The sequence below is a fragment of the Zea mays genome, chromosome 5 (assembly GCF_902167145.1).
Source record: "Zea mays cultivar B73 chromosome 5, Zm-B73-REFERENCE-NAM-5.0, whole genome shotgun sequence".
Lineage (NCBI taxonomy): Eukaryota > Viridiplantae > Streptophyta > Magnoliopsida > Poales > Poaceae > Zea > Zea mays.
Genome location: NC_050100.1, coordinates 179,148,111 through 179,173,140, shown reverse-complemented (window position 1 = coordinate 179,173,140; position 25,030 = coordinate 179,148,111). Strand labels below are relative to the sequence as shown.

Sequence of the window (25,030 nt, the reverse complement as noted above, 5' to 3'; positions counted from 1 at the left end):
CTTTTTACCCACTCATGTTCTAATTAATCATAATGATCTGCATAGGTTAATTTTGATGGGACCTAATAGGTTACCCTAGTTTGTCTATCTTTATGCCTTGTTTACCACTGAACTTTTTGGATAGTACTTGCTAGTGCTATATGTGGTTTTGGGCATTGAGATACACATTATTCATGATTATACTTTTGTTATCCGTGGTTATTTACTGTTCATGTCAAGATCATTAATGTTAATTGGAACATAGAGCTTAACTTGAGAAACACGTGCCACCACAAGGGTTTATGAACGCCCTTGGCTGATTAATTAGGAAAGCTAGTGGAGGACTACCTTACCCGAAAGGGGCAAGGGCAGTAGGGGAGTGGTCAGTGTAGGGAGGTCCTTGGTTGATTTTGCTGCGATGGCGGTCAGGCAAGAACCCTGCATTGGAGCTTCCTATAAACTGTAGCGGGTTTTCTGAAGCTAGTGGAACTTTGTAAAGGCCTCGTAGTGTTACCCTGCCTCGCCTCCTCGGTAGAGGTGTATGGGAAGTCGCGATCCCTTGGCAGACGGGTAACATGACTTGTGGATAAAGGGTACCACCTCTGCAGAGTGTAAAACTGGTATACTAGCCGAGCTCACGGTCATGAGCAGCTCAGGACTTTCTGATGATTAATTTATGGAACTAAATTCAATTTGTCATATGCATTGCATCGCGGGTGATGTTGTTGTTACTTTTGTTCTACTATTTAATTGGGTTGGTATTTACTTATACTTAGTAATTGCTAATAAAATTTTGACCAACTTTAAAAGCAATGCTCAGCTTCAACCATCCTCTTTGGTAAGCCTTATACTTCACGTGAGCTCCCACCTTTGGCGAGTTCATGCACATTATTCCCCACAACTTGTTGAGCGATGAACGTATGTGAGCTCACTCTTGCTGTCTCACACCCCCCCACAGGTCAAGAATAGGTACCGCAGGATGAGGCGCATGGAGGATGCTGCGATGTGTTCGTGAGAGGTCTAGGCCGTCGTCTCCCAGTCAACTTTGGGTTGCTGGACCGTTGTCTCCTTATAATGTAATTATCTATTTATTTTGTATAGAACTCCTGTTATGTAGTAAAGATGTGACATTCGATCCTGTGTCATGAATCATCATATGTGTGAGACTTGGTTCCAGCATACCTGGTGATTATGTTTGCGCCCGGGTCTTGGTGCCCCGAAACCCGGGTGTGACACCCATCCCCTTCCTAGAGCGCACATCTACTCAGTGTTATCAAAACCTCCACAGCTTGTGGCATGATTGCTTTGGCCATCCGTCACTAGCCGTAGTTCATCATGTCCTTCGTGATAATAGTTTGCATTTGAGTCTAATAAATTACTTGTGCATGTTTATTATGTTTGTCATCGAGCTAAGAGTCAACAACTTCCTTTTCTAAGTATGTTAGTGTCTCTAAGGCACCTTTAGATTTGGTGTTTTCTGATGTATGTGGTTCTGCTCCTACTTATACACGATGACACAATTACTATGTCAATTTTATTGATGATTATAGTAAATTTACTTAGGTTTATCTTATTAAACATAAGATTGAGGTGTTTCAGAAATTCTATGACTTCCAAGCACATGTTCAACGCTTGTTTAATTGCAAAATTTTGTCCATGCAAACAAATTGTGATGACGAGTATCAAAAATTGAGTTTCTTTTTTTTTTTGAGCATATGAGTATTTCTAATCTTGTTTCATGCCCTTGCAACACCAATAAAATGGATTTGATGAATGTAAGTATCGCCATATTGTTGAAGTAGTTCTTGCACTTTTTGTTCATGCCTTTGTGGCATTAAAATTTTGGACTGAGACATTCATGACAGTTGTATTTCTCTTTAACAGATTGACGACACATGTCTTTGCTTTTGCTTCTCCTAATGAATGATTGTTTGGATATAAAACATTTATGGTGATCCTTTATGATTTAATAAAATGTTTGATGTGGGAACTTTTTAATCATAGTTTCTTTGTTGTTGTTGGTTTCATGTTTTGTAGTGTTTATGGGTTTATATCGCAGAGTTTATACTCTGGTACGATGGAGTGATATCTTAATATTTTGTGATTCTAGGATGTCACATTTTCTTACATGCAATATCTAACAACAAAAAATGATTTTATAATAATAATGGACAAATTCTAGTGCTCGTAATGTGTGTTGAGCAAAATTTGCCTAAACTGAAAAAATCGCCTAATGGTCAAAATAAATTGTTTCATTCTTTTATTGTACTAAAAACATAAAAATATTACAAAGGTCATTAAAAACACTCTTGAACTCTATATTATCAATCTATTGAAGTTGTTGTATGATGAAGCTAAAAAACCGAAGCTGCAATTTGAAACAAATCTTCCTAAATAGGGCAAAGAGTCAAACTTTCTAAAATTTAATTAAATATATATAGCATCATTAAATTAAACATGAAATATTCTTTATATATATATATTTACTTGAAGATATAAACGTTAATATTACTTTCTGTATTTTTAGTCAACTCAAAAAAGTTTGATTTCTCGTAAACGGGACGTGCATTTATTTTGGGGGCGTAGAGTCGTAGAGAGCTAGAGATACACGCAGAAGGAACCTTCTCACATGGAAAAAAAACATCGCAAGTTCGCGACAGAATAGTGACATCCTGAAGCAGTCAAGCACTCAACCTCTCCTTCAGTCCTTCCCATCTCATCCTCCATCTCGATCTCTTCGCTCCGTCGAACTTTCACCTAGTCAGCCTGCCGCGCTACCCCTCCACCGCCGTCTCCACGCCCGTGGCCAAGCCAGCGGAACCCTAGCATGGCGAAGCTAGCGCGATCGCCAACGACCTCCCCGCCGGCGGCGGCCGCGGATAAGCACCGCTCCGCGGCCGGGTCGGGGCTCCGGTCCCTCGCCAGTGCCGCCTCCGGATGGTGGGACCGGTGGACGGTCATTGGTTCCGGACTCTCCAAGCTCGAAAGGGCCTTCGGCGACCAGTTCCCCGAGGGCGAGCGCTACTTCGGGCTCGAGAACTTCGGCAACACCTGCTACTGCAACAGCGTCCTCCAGGTGAGGTGACTACTGATCCCCACATCGAGGGGAGGGGAGGCGATAGTCGGCGTGTTGACTGGTTCGCTGCGTGCTCCGTCGCAATCCGTTTAGTTTTCGTTGCTGTTAACTGTTATGGTTGGAATTCGGTGAAACTTTGATTACGTAATTGTTTTAGGAACCGTTTGGGTGGCCTCTTTTTAGCTTTTGATGAGGTAGGTGTACCATTCTGTTTGTCCAAAGTTTGGTGCAGTGTGGCATGTAGGGGACCAGTAAGTGGAGTTGAATTTGTTTAGGTGCATGGGGGCAGACTAGCAGGGGCGACGCCTATCAATATGTTTCTGTTTGTCCCATATTAGGATTGTGAATAACAAGATTAGGGTGTGATTGACGTGTGCTTTATTCAGCATTCTGTGCTTATTCAGTTATTCTGATTGGTGGTTTCTAATATGATGCTCACGTATATGTGTGCATGGGTGTTTCACAACAGCTATATTTTTTTACGTTACATCATCATCAGTAGCAGGGCCCTTATGTCAATGGACAACAACAGTTTTTAGGTCTTTAGGGTTCTCATTGATTCACAAATGCATCATTTCTTTCACAACATTGCTCTCATCCCATGGTATCATGGAACTGATGAGGTGTTAAAATGGAAGGATTTGCCAAACTAAACTGTTATACAAGTTTGGGATGCTTCATTTAGGAAACTACAAACTAGCAATGTTTATTTTTGTAGTGGAATAATGTGATGCTTACTATTGACTAATGTACATACTGCAACCGGGCCCTGCTTAGTCACTTTATGGATGAACCATGGGTAGGCTGTATGCATTAAGAGGTACTGCAATTTAGTCCAAATATACAGTAAATCCCGTGCATTTTGGTATAACAGGTGCCAAACTTAGTTATGCTTCTGAAGTTTTAGATGTGACTAATAGGTATTCTTTTAAAAATGCAAGTGATTATTGTTTTTTATCTACCTTACAAGAAATCAAAGTCAAAGAATGCTGCAATTCATTTTTGTGTTCCTCCACATTGTGATACATATTGCTGACATATTGATCAATGAATTAACACCTTAAGTCTTCTTCCTCGTGTTTTGGAATGGCACAGGCAGCTTTTTATTTGACAGATCACATGCCTGTTAGATCTTACTTTTTTTGTGGATTAGTGTTATTTCCCAAATATAGTGGAAATTAAACGTATCAGGAATACAATTGGTGCTGTCTGATGTTTTAACTGAGGAAAAAAATGGTGTTATCTGAATACAGTTTAGAGGGGGACAGACCTAGTAGTGGAGGCTCCCACATGACTACATGAGTGGGGTTTAGGGAAGGGACAAACCGAGGCAGGCTTTCTTCCCGCAAATGTGAAGAGGCTGCTTTGAACGCCGCGACCTGGTGACTCAGTGAGACAACTCTTGCCACTGAACCAGGCTCGCCCTTATGAATACAGTTTTAAAAAGCAAATTATTATGGTGGAGCAAATTGATGGTTGACTCTTGACTGTTCATGTATTGGCTATTTGGCAGCATGCAGGCCTTCTGTTGATAACTTTGCGCAGATCCTGATATCACCTTCAGTATTTTCTGAGCAGGATTAGCTCATGAAACTAGGAAAGTTGTACCATAAAAAAGTTTATATTTTTTTAAATCATTAGTATTCATACTATTGTTTTGCCATTTTTTTTATTTCTAGGTACTGCATATTCATTCCGACTCTGTGCTACGTTTTATGGTGCATAACTGTTGGGGGTTAAAAAGTTATACCTTTTTCAGGCATTGTATTATTGTGCTCCATTCCGGGAACAGTTGCTGGAATACTATAGAAGAAACAGAAATCTCGAAGATGCTGAAGAAAATTTGTTGACCTGCCTAGCAGATCTTTTTTCACAGGTGAAGAAATTTAATTTCCCATTTAGTTGATATACTGAGGCCTTGTTTGTTTACCCTCTAGATTAAATAATCCAGCTTAAGTAAGTTAAGAGACAAACAAACAACTCAGATTATTAGGTGGATTATACAATCTAAATACCTAGATTATGATAATCCATAAACGGATCATTAGTTGCTTATATAATCCATAAGTTGGATTATATAATCCTGGAAGGAAACAGACAGGGCCTAATTTGTTGTACTGTTGCAGTGTTGCTCTATGAAATGAATTTATGTACAGAATGGTTCTGGATAATATTCTTTCTCCTTTGGACCTAGAAAATGTTCTTTGAAGTACATTGCTGTTGCTCATGCTCATGCATTTGTGAAGTGGTGTAATATGTTGCAAGCCGTAAGTGATAAACCATCTGTGGTCTCTTGCTGTTTCCAAGAAATGATTGATACAACTTGCATACAGTTTGGAGTGTACAAATTGGTTCATACACACTAGTTGTTTGCATGATATTGACTTGGTGCACTGGCAGATCCAGTGTCGGAGGCTCAGGATAAACCAAGGCAAGCCTTCCCCTGTAAATGCGGAGGGACAGAGACTTTGTGCATTGCTTGTTAATAAATCTGTATTGATTCGATTAACTCATTTAATAGCTCACTTGAAGCCGCACGTGTATATTAGTTATTACTGATTAGTTTAGAGAACCTGAATATTTTGCTACCAAATGACATATAGCTCTCGTGCATTATTAGAAGAAACAACACCTGGACATTTGTAAATTGTAATGTCGCGAATTGAAACTAAAGCAAGAGCGTAAGCATCTATGAACATGACTGTACAGATTGGTACTGCATGATCTTGCCCATGTAACATGAAACTTTCTGCAATTCGTTTTTCTAGTAATAATGGTTGATAATTTTGCAGATAAGTGCATCAAAGAAAAAGACTGGTGTTATTGCTCCAAAACGTTTCATTCAAATGGTTAGGAAACTAAATGAATATTTTCGTGGCTACATGCATCAGGTAACTTCCACATGTTTAACAGTGGCCCATATCAGGTCAATCACATTAGCACTTCATAAGCTGAAGCTGATTAGCTTATTCCTGCCTTAAGGCATAGTACTTCCTCTGTCCCAAATTATTGGCTGTTTTGTTTTTCTAGTTCTAGCACATAGCCTTTTTCTATACTCCTAAATATATGTCTAGAAAAGCCAAAACGACCTATAATTGGGAATAGTGGGAGTATGATTTAGTGGCGCAAGCTTAGGCCCTAGCTATTATTGTGATCTGCTTTACTTTTGTTCCATGGTACATGGTTCTTAACAGAAAATCATCCCCTTTGATCCAATTCACTGTAGGTCTCAACATTCTTTTCTCTTCGTTTCTTTTGATAAACCTTCCAGCAATAATGTAGCTTTTGTGTTCTACTTTGTAGGATGCCCATGAGTTTTTGAATTTCTTACTGAATGAAATTGTTGATATTCTGGAAAAAGAGTCTAGTTCTGCAAAGGATTCTCCTGGGACCACATCTTCTGAAAATGTCTCAAATGGCGCAGCTGTTGATGGAGTTAGAAAAGAACCACTGGTTACATGGGTACATAAGAATTTTCAGGTAACTCTTATAAGGAATTAAACCTAACTTGATTAACTAAGGTGGCTTTATACTGACTAGCCAGGTTTGAGTTGAAATTGGTGCCATTCTTTACTGTAAAAGATGTGAAGTTTTGCTGTACACACACTTTTTGCTGTACTAGCCAGGTTCGAAGTTTTGCTGTACATGCACAGTTACCCTTTATCTTGCAGGGTATTTTGACCAATGAAACCAGATGCCTAATGTGTGAGACAATCACCGCAAAGGATGAGACATTTTTTGACTTGAGCGTCGACATTGAACAGAATAGTTCACTCACAAGCTGTCTGAAGAATTTCTTTTCTACTGAGACTTTAAATGCGGATGACAAGTTCTTCTGTGATAAATGCTGCAGGTAACAAAGCTAGATGCCATTTTGGTTTCCTAATGGTTTGTCTCTGTTGTGAACTTGTGATAATATGTAATCCTTGGTTCATTGTCATGTCAATATTTTCAATCCTTGTTCTGTTCATTAATGGAGTGTTTGGTTTGAGGAATGATGTAGTCCATCATCTTCTCACTCCTCACTTTTTTGTTTGGTTTGTGGAATGGAGTGAGTTAATCCATCACCATCTCATTCATCATAGTTAGTTGTTTAGTACTAATATGTGGAATGAAGTCATCTTACCAAATTTGAGGAATGGACCCATGATGCACCACTTCATTTTGGATAGAGTGATTCATCAAACCAAACACCTCATAAGTTCATCAAGTACTTCAATCCAGATAATTATAAAACAGATCTAACATCCAAGCAACTTCTATGTTCCTTAGAAGGGATGCATTACAGGTCAATCCCTTGTAATCTGTCAACTTCTTCTATTCTACACTTCTATCCTGCACTTTTTCTATGATATTGAGAAATTTGTTCTGTCGAGATCACAACAGAATATATGTAATGGCCACATCGGAATACAAGTGGTTCTAAGTATGTGCATCCATTTTTTCATCAGGAAATTTGAATGTCCAGTTTCAACTGGGATGCTAACCTTCCACAAGTGGGGTGGAAATATGCATTGAGAACAACCATATGTAGGAACTACTTAGCTTGATTTCCCTTTGTCATGTACTGAACTCGAAATTTTGGCTTCTCATCATGCAGTTTGCAAGAAGCAGAGAAGAGAATGAAGATAAAAAAGGCGCCACAAATATTAGTGATCCACCTAAAGCGCTTCAAGTTCATCGAGCAGCTTAACCGGCACAAGAAGCTGTCGTACCGAGTGGTGTACCCCTTGGAGCTTAAGCTCAGCAGCAACTCCGCTGATGCCGACTGTGAGTACTCCCTCTTTGCCGTGGTGGTCCACCTGGGGAGCGGCCCCAACCAGGGGCACTACGTAGCCATGATCAAGAGCCATGACCATTGGTTGTCCTTCGATGATGACAATGTCGAGATGATCCCGGAGTCTACCCTACAGACCTTCTATGGCTCTTATCATGAATATTCGGGCAACACTGATCATGGCTACATCTTGTTCTACGGGCGCATTGGTGGGAGTGGAAATGAGAAGACCGACTCTTCCGATGGAGTGTGACCGTTGACATGGGATCCTGGGTGGTTCGATGTACATGGGCTTTCCTGGCCTTCGTATACTTCGGTTGGATAGGATATATTTACATTTTCAACAAGAAAGTGTTTTTTTTGCGGAAGACCGTGGGGGGAAAACATAAAAGTTTAGTTTGTTGTTAGTTGCAGTTCCTTGTAAAGGATTAGTTGGCAGGTTAGTATATCATTTTATTTTGTTTTCATAATTCTAACTTGTCATCGGGACCACATTGCGCACGTTTTTTTTTTTTTGTGAAAAAGTCCTGTTCGGAAGCACTGATTTTTTTTGTTTTGAGAAATTGATTTGTTGATGTAGAAAGAGAATATCCGCTTCTCTCCTATCACGTGGTTTATACATCTGATATCGATGATCTAGCTTATACCTCCGGACATATAAACTTATAAAACAAGACAAGTTTTATGCTTGGTGTTTAGGTATCCAACTAGAGTTGGTCCTGTCACATAAACCTTTGGCACCTAAACTCAAGTCTTACCATTCTTACGCTTGGGTCTCTTATGCGCTTAGAGCCCACATAAGAGTATAAGAGGCATTTATAATAAAGAATATAGGATGCATCAAAATTGCGATATGAGATAGAAGGACCAAAAATTACATACCTAGCATCTGACACATGAATAGGTTTATCATGAAAAATATTGCGTCTATACCTACCATGAGTAACAGATAATTGAGAAGAGCTAGCAATCATGGCATGACGTATAACATGAACACGATGATCAACACAAGCAACATCATGAACATTCTTAACATGCACATAAATATAAACATGACTATTACGAGCATGTGAAGAATGGACACTAGTAAGGCGTCTCTCTCTTTTCCTTGATGAATTTGGGGGCCTCTTGGCTCTTCATGGATTTGTTATTGGCTCCCTTTTGGAAATCAAGACCATCCTTAATTAAGGGATGCCTACCACTTGTATAGGCTTCCCTAGCAAATTTTATTTTATCACACTCATCATTATAAGTTTTAAGTTGAGCATTTAATTTGGCAATATCATCATTCAACTTAGCAATGATAGAAACATGATCATGACAAGCATTGACATCAAAATTTTTGCATCTAATATAGATAACAACATGCTCAATAGATGAAGAATAAGCATGACATTCATTCAATTTCACTATCTTAGCATTTAGATCATCATTAGCAATCTTAAGACAGGAAATAGAAGAAGGGTAATTAGACAGCTCACTAGACAATAATTCATTCTTTTTAGTTTCTAAGCAAGAGCCTTTTCTACATTAACAAACTTATCATGTTCATCATAAAGTACGTCATCTTGCTTTTCTAGGAGTCCCTTTTCATTAAGGGCATCAATTAATTCATTAATTTTGTCTATTTTAGATCTATCTAAACCCTTAATCAACATGTTATAATCTTCTTCATCATCACTAGATTCTTCATCGCTAGAAGAGGTATACTTAGGAGTAGTTCTAGAGAATACCTTCTTCTCCTTTGCCATCAGGTAGGTGTGACGCTCGTTGGGGAAGAGCGAGGACTTGTCCAAGGCGATGGTGGGAAGGCCCTCGTCATCGAAGTTGGAGGAGGAGCAGTCCGAGTCCCATTCCTTTCGAATATGCGACACGCGCCTCTTGTAGAACCTTTTCTTCTCAAACTTCTTCCCCTTTGTGTCCTTTTCCTAGTCATCATTGTTAGGGCAGTTTATAATAAAATGACCAGACTTGCCGCACTTAAAGCAGGCACACATTCCCTTTGATTTGTTCTTGTTGGAGAAGTCCTTGCGCCCCCTTCAATGAGGTTTTGAAGCACTTTATGACAAGTGCCATCTCCTCATCATTGATGCCACCAGCCTCGACTTGCGCCACCTTGTTGAGGAGCGTCTTCTTGTCGTTTGTCGCTTCGAAAGTGATAGCTTGCGGCTCAATGGAGGGGAATCTCCCGTTAGCGACGTTGTCAATATACTTTGCATTTCTAACTATCATTTGATGGCTCACGAATTTTCCAAGCACCTCCTCGGGACTCATCTTAGTGTACCTGAGATTTTCACGAACTAAGGAAACAAGATTTGCATCAAAAACAACAAATGACCTTAGCATGAGTCAGATGACTTCATGATCCGTCCATATTATGCTTACATAGTTGCGAACTTAGTTCCCCAAGGACTTGAGCCTGTTGTACATTTTTTGTGGCCCTTCACCCCTCTTCATGGAGAACCTCCCAAGTTCTCCCTTAATGACCTCCATCTTGGTGACTTTGGTCATCAAGTTTTCTTCGTGCACCATCCTCGATGTGTCCCATATTTCTTTCGCATTTTCCAAGTTATTGACTTTGGTGTATTCTTCCCTACGTAGAGAAGCCAACAGAACAGTAGTAGATTGGGCATTTATATGGATTAGTTCCTCTACTTCTACCTCATTATAATTTTCATCATCGACATCAGGTATATTCATTCCATTCTCTACAATATGCCAAATGCTAGGGTGAAGCGAAAAAGATGACTACGCATTTTATGGCTACACCAAGAATGATCCTCCCCATCAACGTGAGGAGGTTTGTCAAGAGGAATTGAAAGCAATTGATCATTTGAGAAACGAAAAATGCGTGAATAATTAAAAGGAGTATGATTGAATGTATTTTGATCGTTTTTTGCTGGGAAGAAGAAGAGACATTGTCCTTTTGCGAAGAAGTTAAAGAAGTATCGCTCTTGTAGTAGACGATCTTCTTGATGCGCTTCTTCTTCTTCTTTCCCTCCTTATGCGATCCTGAGTCGATGGGCTTCTCGCCTTTGGGCTCATCATCGATGGGATCTTCTCCTTGTCGTCATGTATGTCGGACACCTTCCCTTCCCTTTGGAGTCTTGTCCCGCCATCCCTTCGGGTTGTTAGACCCAATATAAAGAGATCGAATCTGATACCAATTAAGAGTCACCTAGAGGGGAGTGAATAGGTGATGCCTGCAAAACACAACTTCAAACACAAACTTGGTCCAAATTAAGAATTAGTGCAAAGTAAGACCAAGTCAGAGTGAGAAGAAGAGAGAAGAACACTTGATTGATCTTTACAGATATGTAATAAACTAAGAGCCATATTGCAAGTGAAACATAGAACTTAGATAGAGGAAGAACAATCACAAAGAAGCAAACACAAGAGATATTGTGATTTTTCTCGTGGTTCGGTCAAGCCTAAAATGCTTGCCTACTCCACGTTGTGGTGTCCCAATGGATAAGAGTTGCACTCAACCCCTCTTAAGTGATCCAGAGATCTACTTGTGTGTCATGGTCTTCCTTATATAAATAGTAATCCCATTGCAAGGAATCTCCATAAGTTGGAGTCTCTTGCAGCCGTACATAGTTTGATGGAGTTTATAACTCAAAAGCAAAGTAAGAGTGAGGGGAGAGTACATACACTAGACCAAACACAACAACACAACACAAGAAAGAAGATCACAAGAGCGCAATCACACATAATAACAAGAACACCTTAGAACTGTGTTCGGGTCTCACTAGAATCACTAGAATGTGTTGTGGCAGAGTGTCGGAGTGATCAAGTGCTCTTGGTATGCTTGGGGTACAGAAGGAGGTCACCTAGGGGGACCTTTTATAGCCCAACAAGCTCCCATAGTAGTTGCTCCTTCCTCCTAAAACTTGTTGAAATTCTGCACTGCTCGGGGGCATCGAACCGGTCCAGTGCACCACCGAATTGGGTCCATGTGCACCTTCTTCGGGATCTGACTAGACACCTTCCTTAGCTGACTGACACCAGACCGGTCCGATGCACATCCAAACCAGGTGCCACATTAGCTAGGCCAGCACGCGGTCGTGTGGAAGTAGCTATTGGAGGCGGTCTGGTGCACCACCGGTTAATGCATAATGAAGGCCCGATGATTTTTATAAATAAAAAAACCCAAAACTCACTGTTCAGCAGAACGAGTGGTACGGTGCACATGGACTCGATCCGGTGCACCAGGCCGCCAAAATTCCTATGTTCTAGGCCTCTGCAGACACGGTCCGGTGCACCATCGGACCGGTCCGATGAGGCCCAGAACAACCCAAGTTAAGCTCTTTTGAGCCTAATTTCTTCAATCTTATTTGAATGTCCTTGAGAGCTTCCCTACGACTTAGACAAACATCATTGGCACATAAACAAATGAACTAAGTATAGGGAACTCACCTTTTCCATATCTTTTCAATAGGATTTACAGTTTAGCTCAAAACAAGTCCATAAGAATATCTCTAGCAGATAGTGTAAAATAGGGGACACAAAATTATAGATGACATTGTTTGACACTGTTTGTAGAGTGAAGTTTGAAATAAGGGATATGGGGTGGGACAGGGGATCTGATGGAGATAGCCTAAAGCACTTTTCTCTATAAAAGGAGTTAGAGAACAAATACAAGTGATAGAAACATTGTAATGAACCTATGCAACATGTATAAGGATGCAAACCTCACAGATTTACCAAGTTGCATCTTTTGGACTTAGTACCTTCAAATTGCATATAAGTGAACTTGTGCACATACTCATAGCGGACAAGTTAGTCTATGATGATGTGTTGGGCACTCAATCACCAAAACATGATAGCCATTTCCCTTTCAAAAAGTAAATATTTTTTCCTTAATCTGGATGCATGAATTCTGGTATTGAATATGACATTCGCATACAAGATTGAGAAGCCATCTGATGAAGAATCTGTGAACTATGTTATGTCCTAGCTCAGGAAGATGCTACTGGAGGCAACTGAACTGGTAAATCGAGCACAGAAAAAACACATACTTTGGTTCATCTACTAATGTGCAGATTATAGTATCAAAATCCATGCATTGAAGGTTGTGACTTGCAAGTGCAATGGGAGTGTCATTTGGAAGTTCTTTTCTCATATTTGGGTCTGGTAAAATCATCTGAATACTGTAAGGCAATACTTGGACTATATTTTTTGTGGCGCTTCTTCCCTCAAGGTAGCTAATTCTATTGGTTTTGCTATTTGCTACAAGCCATGGATTAACAGCAACTGGTTCCAATGATCATATGAATTCGTGAAGACCACCATTATGACCCTAGAACAAGTTCTTGAAGCCTCTTCTTGGACAACGAATGAATAAAGTAGATGACTCATTGTTCTACTTAATTAATAGCTTGCCTATCGTGATAGTTATTATTTCTTCTAGTATGTCTCATTCTAGTGTGTAAGGTGAAGTGTAGAACTGCAGCTCCTCCCGCCTGGTGCAAGTGTAAACAATCTTGTTCTTCATGTTCCTATTCCTTATTCTCAAAAATTACTTTACATTACCTTATATACCTATTTCTACTTCTGCACTTGGAACAAGTGGCAAAGAGTAAAGATGTTATTCCGCAATTGCTTGTTTCATACATTATTTATCTTTATGTTATGTTGTATTGTAGATTTTTAACTGTTATTATATGTTGTAGTTTTGTCACATTAAATTTGGCTTAGGTCTCAGGACTTTAACCAATCCTAGATCTGCCACTGGAGGAGATGACTGAAGCCATGGTTACCTTCCAGATATCCAGGCTGTAAGAGAAATCTATTCACTTAAACGTCGTGTTATCCTAAAGCAGTGAAGATGGTTAACAGTTTAACACTTAAGAGTATAGTAGATGCTTCTCGACATATATTGACTCCAAAATTGTTGTAAACTAAAAAATGTAATGGGTATTGTGGTTCGTCTGTGACCAAAGTATTTTGTTCGACTCAACTGTTAATGTTGTCTACCATCTTGTTCTGAATATTTTTTATAGATAATGACAGGTCTTAAAACCACTCAACAAATTTGTAATTAATTTTTCAAATGAGATTCATCATTTATTGCAACTAGCATCTGTTACGAGTCGGACTAAGTCCAATTAAATCTCTACTCCTTTAAAATTAGTCGTAGTCTCATAGGAAATTAATAATTATCTCATTGGTGGAATTAATTATTTTTTAAAATAAACCGTGAATTTAAGTGATAATTCTTTGTATTGCATCTACACAAACTTTTTTTGTTACCGTGGCCGTGACTCATGATAATGCATTCATTTTATTATACATAATGAATTAGATAATGACTATGTTATTTTTAGTAACGGCAATGGGGAATACCTTCTCATTTCTGTCCCCACAACAAAAATTTTGTCACAAAGATCCTTTTTTTGATTTGGGGGGAAGCGTTTCTTCTCCACCTCCCATTCCTTGTAGAGATAAACCTCCAACAGGGAACCTGTCTTCGTTTAAATTATAATTAGGACACATATCCTTGGTTATTAATGTAAAACATTACCACTTATAAAATAAGTGATTCCTCTTGATAAAATAATTATTTATTTTTATCAATAGCTATTTCATGAAACATCATCACGTTCAAGTTTAACATGTTCCCACGAGAAACAGGGACATCCACATCCCTATTTAACCATCCAGAGATAATTTTCTCTGTTTACATCTCCATCAAGGAAGAAATTTCTCCATCCCATTCTCTAATGGAATAATTCCCTATAGGAAATTGGGGGATCGGTCCCTATTGCCATCTCTACTTATTTTAATGCCTCATGCTAATGTCAAAATCATGATAATTTGTTCGAGACCTTATATAATATATTGATTTTGTAGTGGGTATCTAACTAGTGTCAGATTATGCTTTAGTTTTTTAAAAACTAGATTTCCAATTTCTAATCAACCAAGAAGCTAGTATTTTCTAACTAAACCAGTTTTTGCCCAATAATTTACCTAATGTTCTTAGTTGGCTTGGTAGAAATTATAATGATTATGCACGTGATACTCTCACGTCTCCGAATTTGAATGTTTAATTATTATCTTGAAATTTTTGAACTAAAAATACGAGTGTAAGCTATATTTAAAATTGACGGTAAAGACAAATAAAGAGAACAATTAAATTAATTACTTATGAAATAGAACAAGGATATATTTGTCTTTGTATATAAAAAAGCTAGAAACTGGTTTTCAAGAAACTAAGTTTAAAACATATGTCCAGTTCTTTTTCCATAATCCATTTTCTAAAAATTAGCGAGAGAAAATAGTTTTTTTAGAAACTATGATGCTTCCAAACAAGCTCTCGATTTGCTAATTATCAAAATTCTATACCTAGTCTGAGTTAGCAAAAGTCGTAGAAGGATCTATTTTTCTATCTAGATACACAGTTTTACTATATATATCTATATGTATCTAGATATAATATATATTTAGCTGCATAATGAAAATAACATATCTAAAATTAGATTAACTTAAGATTTTTATGGAGAGAGTAGCTACAACCCAGCCATCACCCCATACAAATCTAGTTCGACTCCTTCATTCTTTGTCGGTGGTGTGTTCGCTAAAATAGGAAAAAGTTCTCTAGAGCAAGTTGTAGGAAGCGGCCTTATAGCTTGCTTTGGATTTGCGACACATCTACCTACCAATTATCGTGTGGCTTATCGGCTTTGGCTTTTTTGTTGTCATTTGTGTTGGTGTTTTGGGTCCGACCGCACACCCATGGTTGCCCCTCAAGGTGTTTTTAGGAGTAGGACGGTGTTGCCGACTGTAGCCAAATGGTTCGTGCCTGATGCACGAGGAACAATGGACAGTGTTTACAGGTTCGGGCCGCTTCGAGATGCGTAACACCCTACGTCCTGGCGAGTATGCTTTGTGTAATGGGTTACAAGGGAGCTCTCATAAAGAATTGAGGTGGGTGGCTGAAGCGTCCCCAATCCTCTGGGACTCAAATGTGATACAATTACTAGTCCCAGGAGGCTAGTAAACACATTTATACATCAGATGATACCAAATCTGCTTAAACGAGACAAACCTACAAAGGTGGCGAATAACTTTAAGAGTTGGTCCACAACTCGGGACATATCATCAGAGTGGGGCTGAAGCAGCCCGATATACGCAGCGAAGCAAATCAGCGGTCCAACAGCCACAGGCAAGGTTGGGAACAGTTGTAACTCTTACCCGATCTCCTTTTCCTGAAAAACAACAAATAAGCAAGGGTGAGTATAAACGTACTCAGCAGCCCACCTTCACCCGCGGAATGGGGAAATCAGATATAATGCATGGAATATGTAGAGCTCAGGATATTTGCAGAGACAGCAATATTTTATGCAGGGTTGTTTGAAAAACATTTTGTATTTTGCAAGGCGCATCCTCTCCAAAAGGAGCAGGAAGTTTTTCAATATTAGAACAAAATCCCCTGGACTAAACCATCCAGGTATCTCAGCAGTTTCCCACTGGTTTTCATTTTCAAAAACAGCTACTGGACTTCCCGTCCACCATAGCTCACGGCTCAACCGCCGGACCTTTTTAAAAACCACTTTTCAAAAGCATCTCTTTATTTGGAAAACAAAACATTAATTGCCATACCATACCAGACTCGTCCATTCCTGTGGACACAGACTATTCGAATAGGTTTTCAAACTCTGCGCAGAGGTGTACACTTTACCCACTAGTCCGGCTCTGCGATCTCATGGCCGATGAGATCCGAATCCGAATCTCTTTCTTTCCTCGCACGTCCTAACCTTAACGGTTATACCGGAAGGAGTCAGGCCACCACCATGTCCAAACCGGACAAAACTTTCCCCCTCCTTATCCTCCTGGTGCTCCCCAACCTTCATAACCCTAGGGTTGGACCGCACGAGTTCAGATTGAGTGACTGCCCACACAGTCTCGAGTGGTTGTACTTATCATGAGTACAAGTAGTGAAAGATGACAAACCGGTCCTTATAAGAGGGGACAATCCTTCTGCTCACGCCTAAACCAGCTGAGCCATCACCTTAGGCCCTCCCCTAAACCAGGGAGTCCTTGATCATCCCTACTCAAAGGTGATAAGGGTGAAAACCCTTCATCAAACACATTTTGAAAAGCATTTTCTTTTGAAAACTCACACCTGTTCTCAAATCATTTGGAACATATATATCAGGGATTGATTGCGGCAAGCGGCTGGGTGGCCATAATAACTTGTCTCAAAATCATATCATGCATAAAATAACAGGCTGAGGGTTGTGGTTGAAAAATCATAGGTAATTTATGCATCAAAGGAATCCAGTGAGCTTGCCGTGCTTATTCGGCGAAGGGGGAAGGGGAGCTCGCGGAACTGGCTTCTAGCTCCACTGTCTGGCGTAGACTTGCAGATCTGGCCTCCACGAGACGACACGAACGGTCCGATAACTATGCAACATGAATAAGCAAACATACAAACAAGCAAGTATACCAACAAATATTAGTATAGTGGTCAGAATAGTGATATATGGATGGGTAGAGTCTTGAGTAGAATCTGTGTCATATGGTGTTGTGATATTACTGATGGTGGAGCGGAGGTGCTTACCAGGAGGGTGGACTGGAGGCGAAGCGACATTATGCGTGTAGCCGGCAGAGCAGAGTAACTGAGTGGGTGGGGTGTTTGCCTTGGCTGAGGGTGTTGAGTGTGTGTGGAGAGAGAGAGGGTAGCGTGCTCAACTTGGAGAAACCTGGGATGGGTGGCCAGATGGGAAGTTCCCTACTGGAAGGAAAATCACAGTCACCGGAGTTTGTATGACTGGAATATGGGTCTGGCTGGTCTTAGGTGGACTGGACAACATGATGTATGAGTAGTTGAAATTTGGGGTGATCGGCTAATCGATGAATAGTAACGATGAATAGTGACGACGAACAAGTTACTAGATATCATCGATGAGTAGTAACGATGATGAATAGTAATATTGAATAGTAACAATGGTGAATAGTGTCAGTGAATAGTAATGATGAATAGTAACGGTGAATAGTCGTATGAACGAACGATGAACGATGAATAGGAACTATGAACGAACGATGAACGATGAATAGGAACTATGAACGAACGAACGATCGGAATTTCGGCATCATAACGGCAGGACAAAGATTATCTGGAAGAACGATGAATAGGGACCATGAACGAACGATGAACGATGAATAGGAACTATGAACGAACAATGAACGATCGAATGATCGAACGAACGAACGATCGGAATTTCGGCAGCATAACGGCAGGAAAAAGATTATTTGGACGAACGAACGGACGAACGATCGAGTGATCGGACGAACGAACGATCAGAATTTCGGCAGCATAACGGCAGGACAAAGATTATCTGGAAGAACGATGAATAGGGACTATGAACGAACGATGAACGATGAATAGGAACTATGAACGAACGATGAACGATCGAATGATCGAACGAACAAACGATCGGAATTTCGGCAGCATAACGGTAGGAAAAAGATTATTTGGACGAACGAACGGACGAACGATCGAACGATCGGACGAACGGACGAACGAACCATGAACGATCGGACGAACGAATGAACAAATTAAGAACAGAGGACAAACGATCGAAGAACGATAGAACGATCCTTGTGCTAGTGTGTGCTTGTGTGGAACATGGAGTGGGTGTGTGTGGGGGGGAAGAGAGTTGCCATGAAATGGCTTGGGGTGGGATGAGAGGAGGCCCTTGCCCCTCTATTTATAGCCATGGTGGGGGGATTAGGGGGAGGGATGAGAGCATTAGTGGGAGGATGAGAGGATTAGTGGGAGATTAGCATGTATTTGTCTTGTATAAGTGTAATTAGCTTGTAGAGCTCACCGTATGACACCGGAGGCGTACGTATACGTATGAGCATGAGAAAGTTATGAAGAAAATATTTGTAGGGACTTGAAAAATGATTCTGAAGGTATTTCTCAGGAGGAAAAATGCTTGGAGGATTATCTGTGGAATATTTGGGCAGTATTTCTGGAAAGAATCAAAGGGGATCAGTGGGAAATATCTGGGCAGTATTTCTGGAAAGAACTTGAGGGGGATCACTCGGGAAATATTTGTAGGTATTTTGAAGAGGATTTTGGAGATAATATAGACCACTATATTTTATTTGTTGATATCAACTCGCAAACAAACATTTTGAAATGAAACTTGAAATTCATTTTGAATTTAGGGCGAGTTTGAGAAAATTTCAGGATTTGAATTTTTGGGATGCTACAAATCTACCCCACTTAAAAGGAATCTCGTCCTCGAGATTCGGCTTAGAAGGGTTATGGGTATAGCTTTACTTCAGCTACATATATTCACTTTGCAGACTCTTCGAGGAGATGGAACTTCAACAAAAGCCGACCTTTGAGGAGCATCTGGTTGCTGATTGCAAACGCTGATTCTGGCTACTCAAAGATCATCTTCAGGCTTCTGGCTTTCGCTTGACAGCTAGCTTATTGAAGAAGCATCGATGCCGACACGCAAACCTTTCTCTTGCAAACTCCCACATGGATTCCTTACTTGATTGGTCTTTTGGTGCTTCATTAACGGAACTTGGGTGACCACTTCTCATCTAGAAACTTATAAGCTTCGATGATCTGGCCTCCACAAGCTTGCTATAGGCCTTCTTCTTTTTCTCCATAGCAGGAACCTTACTGGAACACTACCCCACTTAAAACGAATGAGGGTAGAACTCTTGAATCTTGGGGACTTGAACTCCTTGAAGTACCTCATAACAAGGGCGTTACAAGGCCTTCTTCTGCTGTTGCTGCTTGAATAGGCTGCAGAGAGATGACTGACACAGGGTTGATTCTGGGAGAACCTTCTTCTTATCTTCTCTTCACTATCCTCTTTTCTCTTCTCACTTTTCACTTTTCACTGCCTCTTTCTTTCTCTTTGCTCTTCCCACTGGAGGATTCTATCAAAGAGTATTACCATCATACAGAGGAGGAAACCGAAGACTATGAACCATGTACAACAGTCTTCAACCCAAGAATCACCAAGCATTGTGATCTTAGGGGCGAGGGAGTGGAAAATGGAGTTGCTTGCGATTTGGCAGAGGGGATTTATGTGGAGTGTACTTTGCTTTGAGCGAGATGGGAGTTGAGGGAGCTGGTGGGGGGGTTATAGGCGAGCGGGGGTGCTGGGGGGTGTGGAGTGGTAGTGATGGAGCAGGTGACACGAGGCAGCAGGTGCGACAAGGGGAAGGGGAGGACGGTGTTGCCGGCGATGATGGCGGCGGTGGGTGCGCTGCAAAGGGGGGTGGGTGGCGGTACTAGTGCGCATGGAGGCGGGCACGCGTGCGGGGGCACAGGTGAGTGGTGGGGTCGATGACCCTGATGTTTGTGGTCTCTGGTTCCAAGAATCTTTGCCTCTCTGTATGGTAATAACTTCTTTTGTCCTCTTTTCCTGTTTACTTTGACTCAGGGGCAGTGCTTTGATTCTCACGGTCGGTCCTTTTGACTAAGCGGCTGGACTGGTTCCTTCTGTAGCTTATTGCAGGCTTAAAGGGTAAGCTTCCCGGTATCTTCTTGGGTAAGGCACTTTTCTCTTGAGATGGGTTAAGATGAGAATGGAAGCATAAGGTGAGGATTAGATCTAATTTGTGATCTATGTTTTTAGAGAAAACCTTTCTTAAAAAGAAAGAAAACACACAAACTCAGCAATGATAAGCACAAACAAATCAAATGTTTTGAATAAGGGAAGAATAGAGTTTTTCCAAAGCACGGACTACTCAGATTCGGGGGCTAAGCATAACTATTATTGCTTGGCTCCTGAATTGAGAACTATGCTAAATGCAACTTATGAGCACTAACATTAAAGCATCACATATGCACTCAAAAGAGGAGAAAACATCAAGCGAAATTCATTTTGAAATGCCCTAGGGGGCCACACAATTAGAGTTTTGCAAAACACGAGTCTACACGATTACCTTTCATACATGCAGGGCTCTAGCCAAAGTGAAGAAAAACTTCACTACCCAATGCATGCAGAGGACTGGGCATAACTAAATCAGATCTGGCAGCTTCTCTTCTGGCAAGGCTGACGCACAACTTCAATCTGAGATATCTCCTGGATGGGTTAAGAGGGAGCTGATGTTGATAACTTCTTCTGGTGGTGACTGAGATGGCAAGACAGGGTCGAACTCTTCTTCAAGCTGGACTGGCTCTTGTAGCTTCTCTGAGGGCGGTGGTGCTGGCGGGGTGCTTGCAGCTTCTTCTTTGACTTCAAGGGATGGTGCTGGAATCTTCTTCATGGTGAGGGGCTCAAACAACTCTGGCGGGGGATCTTGGGAGGATTCAGGGTGCTCTTGCTTATCCATAGCCTTAGGGGAGACTGGAATTCCTTCCAAGACTATGGCTCCTTCCGGGAGTTCCCAAGCCTTCTTTTCTCCCCTGGTAGAGACCGGGTGACCTTCAAGAATCTGGGGGTCTTCAGCTTTGATGGGTTGAACAGGGTTGGATGAAGCGGGCTCTTGGATCCGCAGGGCTCTACGTTGGTTATGGGTTACCAAGTAGGCCTCCATCAACTTCTGGACGTGCTCATCCTTGGCTTGCTTCAGAGCTTCAACAGCAATGACTTCACGACTCTCCAAGGCAGTTGCACGGGCTTGAGCTGTGGTGAGATCCACATGGAGCTGACGGTTGCGCTTCTCTGCATCTTCTGCTCGGGCAATCATCTGACGGTGGTGCCGAGCCAAGAAATCATACTGTGCATCCAGGGTGAGCAGGTATGCGGTGAGGTACACGACTGTGGGGTCGTCCTCAAGCAGCTGCTTCCCTTCCAATGCACGCATCCTGGCCATCCAAACGGGATGGTCTCTCTGAAAGGGCGGAAAGAATCTGAGCGGGGTGTCGGCCACTTCTTCTTCATAAAGTTGACACAGGGTCCTCAATGCCTTGCGAGCGACGACTTGGCAGGTGTCTTTGAATCTGTGCCCGGCAGTAGTGACACTCCATTCCACATGGTGTGGACTGGATCCAATGTATACAGTCACGACACACTTTTCTGTGCCATGCTCGACGAATTCACGACCATCATACTCTGGCTGGCTCCTGATTCCGAGGCGAACTGTGCATGCTCTCAGCAACTTGGGGAAACCATCTTCATTCTGGCAAAAGCTGGTTTGGCAGCGAACCTCCATCTGACTTCTGAGAGAAGGAAAGGAGGAAACCATTTTTGAAATGAAGGGATAAGAGCAAGAATTGTTTTAAGAAAATAGTTTTGACTCAAAAACTTTTGGATCAGGCTAAGGGTTACGTCCTGCGGCCAACCTAACAGCTCCGATACCACCTGAAGCGTCCCCAATCCTCTGGGACTCAAATGTGATACAATTACTAGTCCCAGGAGGCTAGTAAACACATTTATACATCAGATGATACCAAATCTGCTTAAACGAGACAAACCTACAAAGGTGGCGAACAACTTTAAGAGTTGGTCCACAACTCGGGACATATCATCAGAGTGGGGCTGAAGCAGCCCGATATACGCAGCGAAGCAAATCAGCGGTCCAACAGCCACAGGCAAGGTTGGGAACAGTCGTAACTCTTACTCGATCTCCTTTTTCTGAAAAACAACAAATAAGCAAGGGTGAGTACAAACGTACTCAGCAGCCCACCTTCACCCGCGGAATGGGGAAATCAGATATAATGCATGGAATATGTAGAGCTCAGGATATTTGCAGAGACAACAATATTTTATGCAGGGTTGTTTGAAAAACATTTTGTATTTTGCAAGGCGCATCCTCTCCAAAAGGAGCAGGAAGTTTTTCAATATTAGAACAAAATCCCCTGGACTAAACCATCCAGGTATCTCAGCAGTTTCCCACTGGTTTTCATTTTCAAAAACAGCTACTGGACTTCCCGTCCACCATAGCTCACGGCTCAACCGCCGGACCTTTTTAAAAACCACTTTTCAAAAGCATCTCTTTATTTGGAAAACAAAACATTAATTGCCATACCATACCAGACTCGTCCATTCCTGTGGACACAGACTATTCGAATAGGTTTTCAAACTCTGCGCAGAGGTGTACACTTTACCCACTAGTCCGGCTCTGCGATCTCATGGCCGATGAGATCCGAATCCGAATCTCTTTCTTTCCTCGCACGTCCTAACCTTAACGGTTATACTGGAAGGAGTCAGGCCACCACCATGTCCAAACCGGACAAAACTTTCCCCCTCCTTATCCTCCCGGTGCTCCCCAGCCTTCATAACCCTGGGGTTGGATCGCACGAGTTCAGATTGAGTGACTGCCCACACAGTCTCGAGTGGTTGTACTTATCATGAGTACAGGTAGTGAAAGGTGACAAACCGGTCCTTATAAGAGGGGACAATCCTTCTGCTCATGCCTAAACCAGCTGAGCCATCACCTTAGGCCCTCCCCTAAACCAGGGAGTCCTTGATCATCCCTACTCAAAGGTGATAAGGGTGAAAACCCTTCATCAAACACATTTTGAAAAGCATTTTCTTTTGAAAACTCACACCTGTTCTCAAATCATTTGGAACATATATATCAGGGATTGATTGCGGCAAGCGGCTGGGTGGCCATAATAACTTGTCTCAAAATCATATCATGCATAAAATAACAGGCTGAGGGTTGTGGTTGAAAAATCATAGGTAATTTATACATCAAAGGGATCCAGTGAGCTTGCCGTGCTTATTCGGCGAAGGGGGAAGGGGAGCACGCGGAACTGGCTTCTAGCTCCACTGCCTGGCGTAGACTTGCAGATCTGGCCTCCACGAGACGACACAAACGCTCCGATAACTATGCAACATGAATAAGCAAACATACAAACAAGCAAGTATACCAACAAATATTTAGTATAGTGGTCAGAATAGTGATATATGGATGGGTAGAGTCTTGAGTAGAATTTGTGTCATATGGTGTTGTGATATTACTGATGGTGGAGCGGAGGTGCTTACCAGGAGGGTGGACTGGAGGCGAAGCGACACTATGCGTGTAGCCGGCAGAGCAGAGTAACTGAGTGGGTGGGGTGTTTGCCTTGGCTGAGGGTGTTGAGTGTGTGTGGAGAGGGAGAGGGTAGCTGGGTGTATTTATAGCTGGGTGTATGTGGTGTAGCACAGTGAAGTTCACTGTTGGTGAGAATAGTGACGAATGAATCGTCTGACTTAGTATGAACAGGAGAGTTATAGGCAGAATATGGGACAAGAGTATTTTGGGAGTTTTCTGGAATATGGACCATGCTTAAGGGATGACATGGTTGGATAGGGAATAGTTTGATAAGAATTTAGAAACAAGAATTATTGGAATCTGAGTTTGGAAGCCTGGTTCAAAGGAATCTCAAAGTTAAGCGTGCTCAACTTGGAGAAACCTGGGATGGGTGGCCAGATGGGAAGTTCCCTACTGGAAGGAAAATCACAGTCACCAGAGTTTGTATGACTGGAATATGGGTCTGGCTGGTCTTAGGTGGACTGGACAACATGATGTATGAGTAGTTGAAATTTGGGGTGATCGGCTAATCGATGAATAGTAACGATGAATAGTGACGACGAACAAGTTACTAGATATCATCGATGAGTAGTAACGATGATGAATAGTAACGATGATGAATAGTAATATTGAATAGTAACAATGGTGAATAGTGTCAGTGAATAGTAATGATGAATAGTAACGGTGAATAGTGATGGTGAATAGTCGTATGAACGAACGATGAACGATGAATAGGAACTATGAACGAACGATGAATAGGAACTATGAACGAACGAACGAACGATCGGAATTTCGGCAGCATAACGGCAGGACAAAGATTATCTGGAAGAACGATGAATAGGGACCATGAACGAACGATGAACGATGAATAGGAACTATGAACGAACAATGAACGATCGAATGATCGAACGAACGAACGATCGGAATTTCGGCAGCATAACGGCAGGAAAAAGATTATTTGGACGAACGAACGGACGAACGATCGAGTGATCGGACGAACGAACGATCAGAATTTCGGCAGCATAACGGCAGGACAAAGATTATCTGGAAGAACGATGAATAGGGACTATGAACGAACGATGAACGATGAATAGGAACTATGAACGAACGATGAACGATCGAATGATCGAACGAACAAACGATTGGAATTTCGGCAGCATAACGGTAGGAAAAAGATTATTTGGACGAACGAACGGACGAACGATCGAACGATCGGACGAACGGACGAACGAACCATGAACGATCGGACGAAC

The 25,030-nt window shown here is 41.5% G+C and overlaps 1 protein-coding gene across 1 annotated transcript; it reads left to right on the top strand.

Moving 5' to 3' along the window:
• The first annotated feature begins 2,703 nt into the window (after positions 1-2,703).
• LOC100194291 (putative ubiquitin carboxyl-terminal hydrolase superfamily protein) lies at positions 2,704-8,300 on the top strand. Its single transcript, NM_001139330.1, has 6 exons — positions 2,704-3,055; positions 4,815-4,931; positions 5,848-5,946; positions 6,359-6,535; positions 6,727-6,908; positions 7,656-8,300. The coding sequence occupies exons 1-6, from the start codon at positions 2,807-2,809 to the stop codon at positions 8,083-8,085; spliced, it is 1,254 nt and encodes a 417-aa protein (NP_001132802.1). The 5' UTR covers positions 2,704-2,806; the 3' UTR covers positions 8,086-8,300.
• The last annotated feature ends 16,730 nt before the right edge of the window (positions 8,301-25,030 follow it).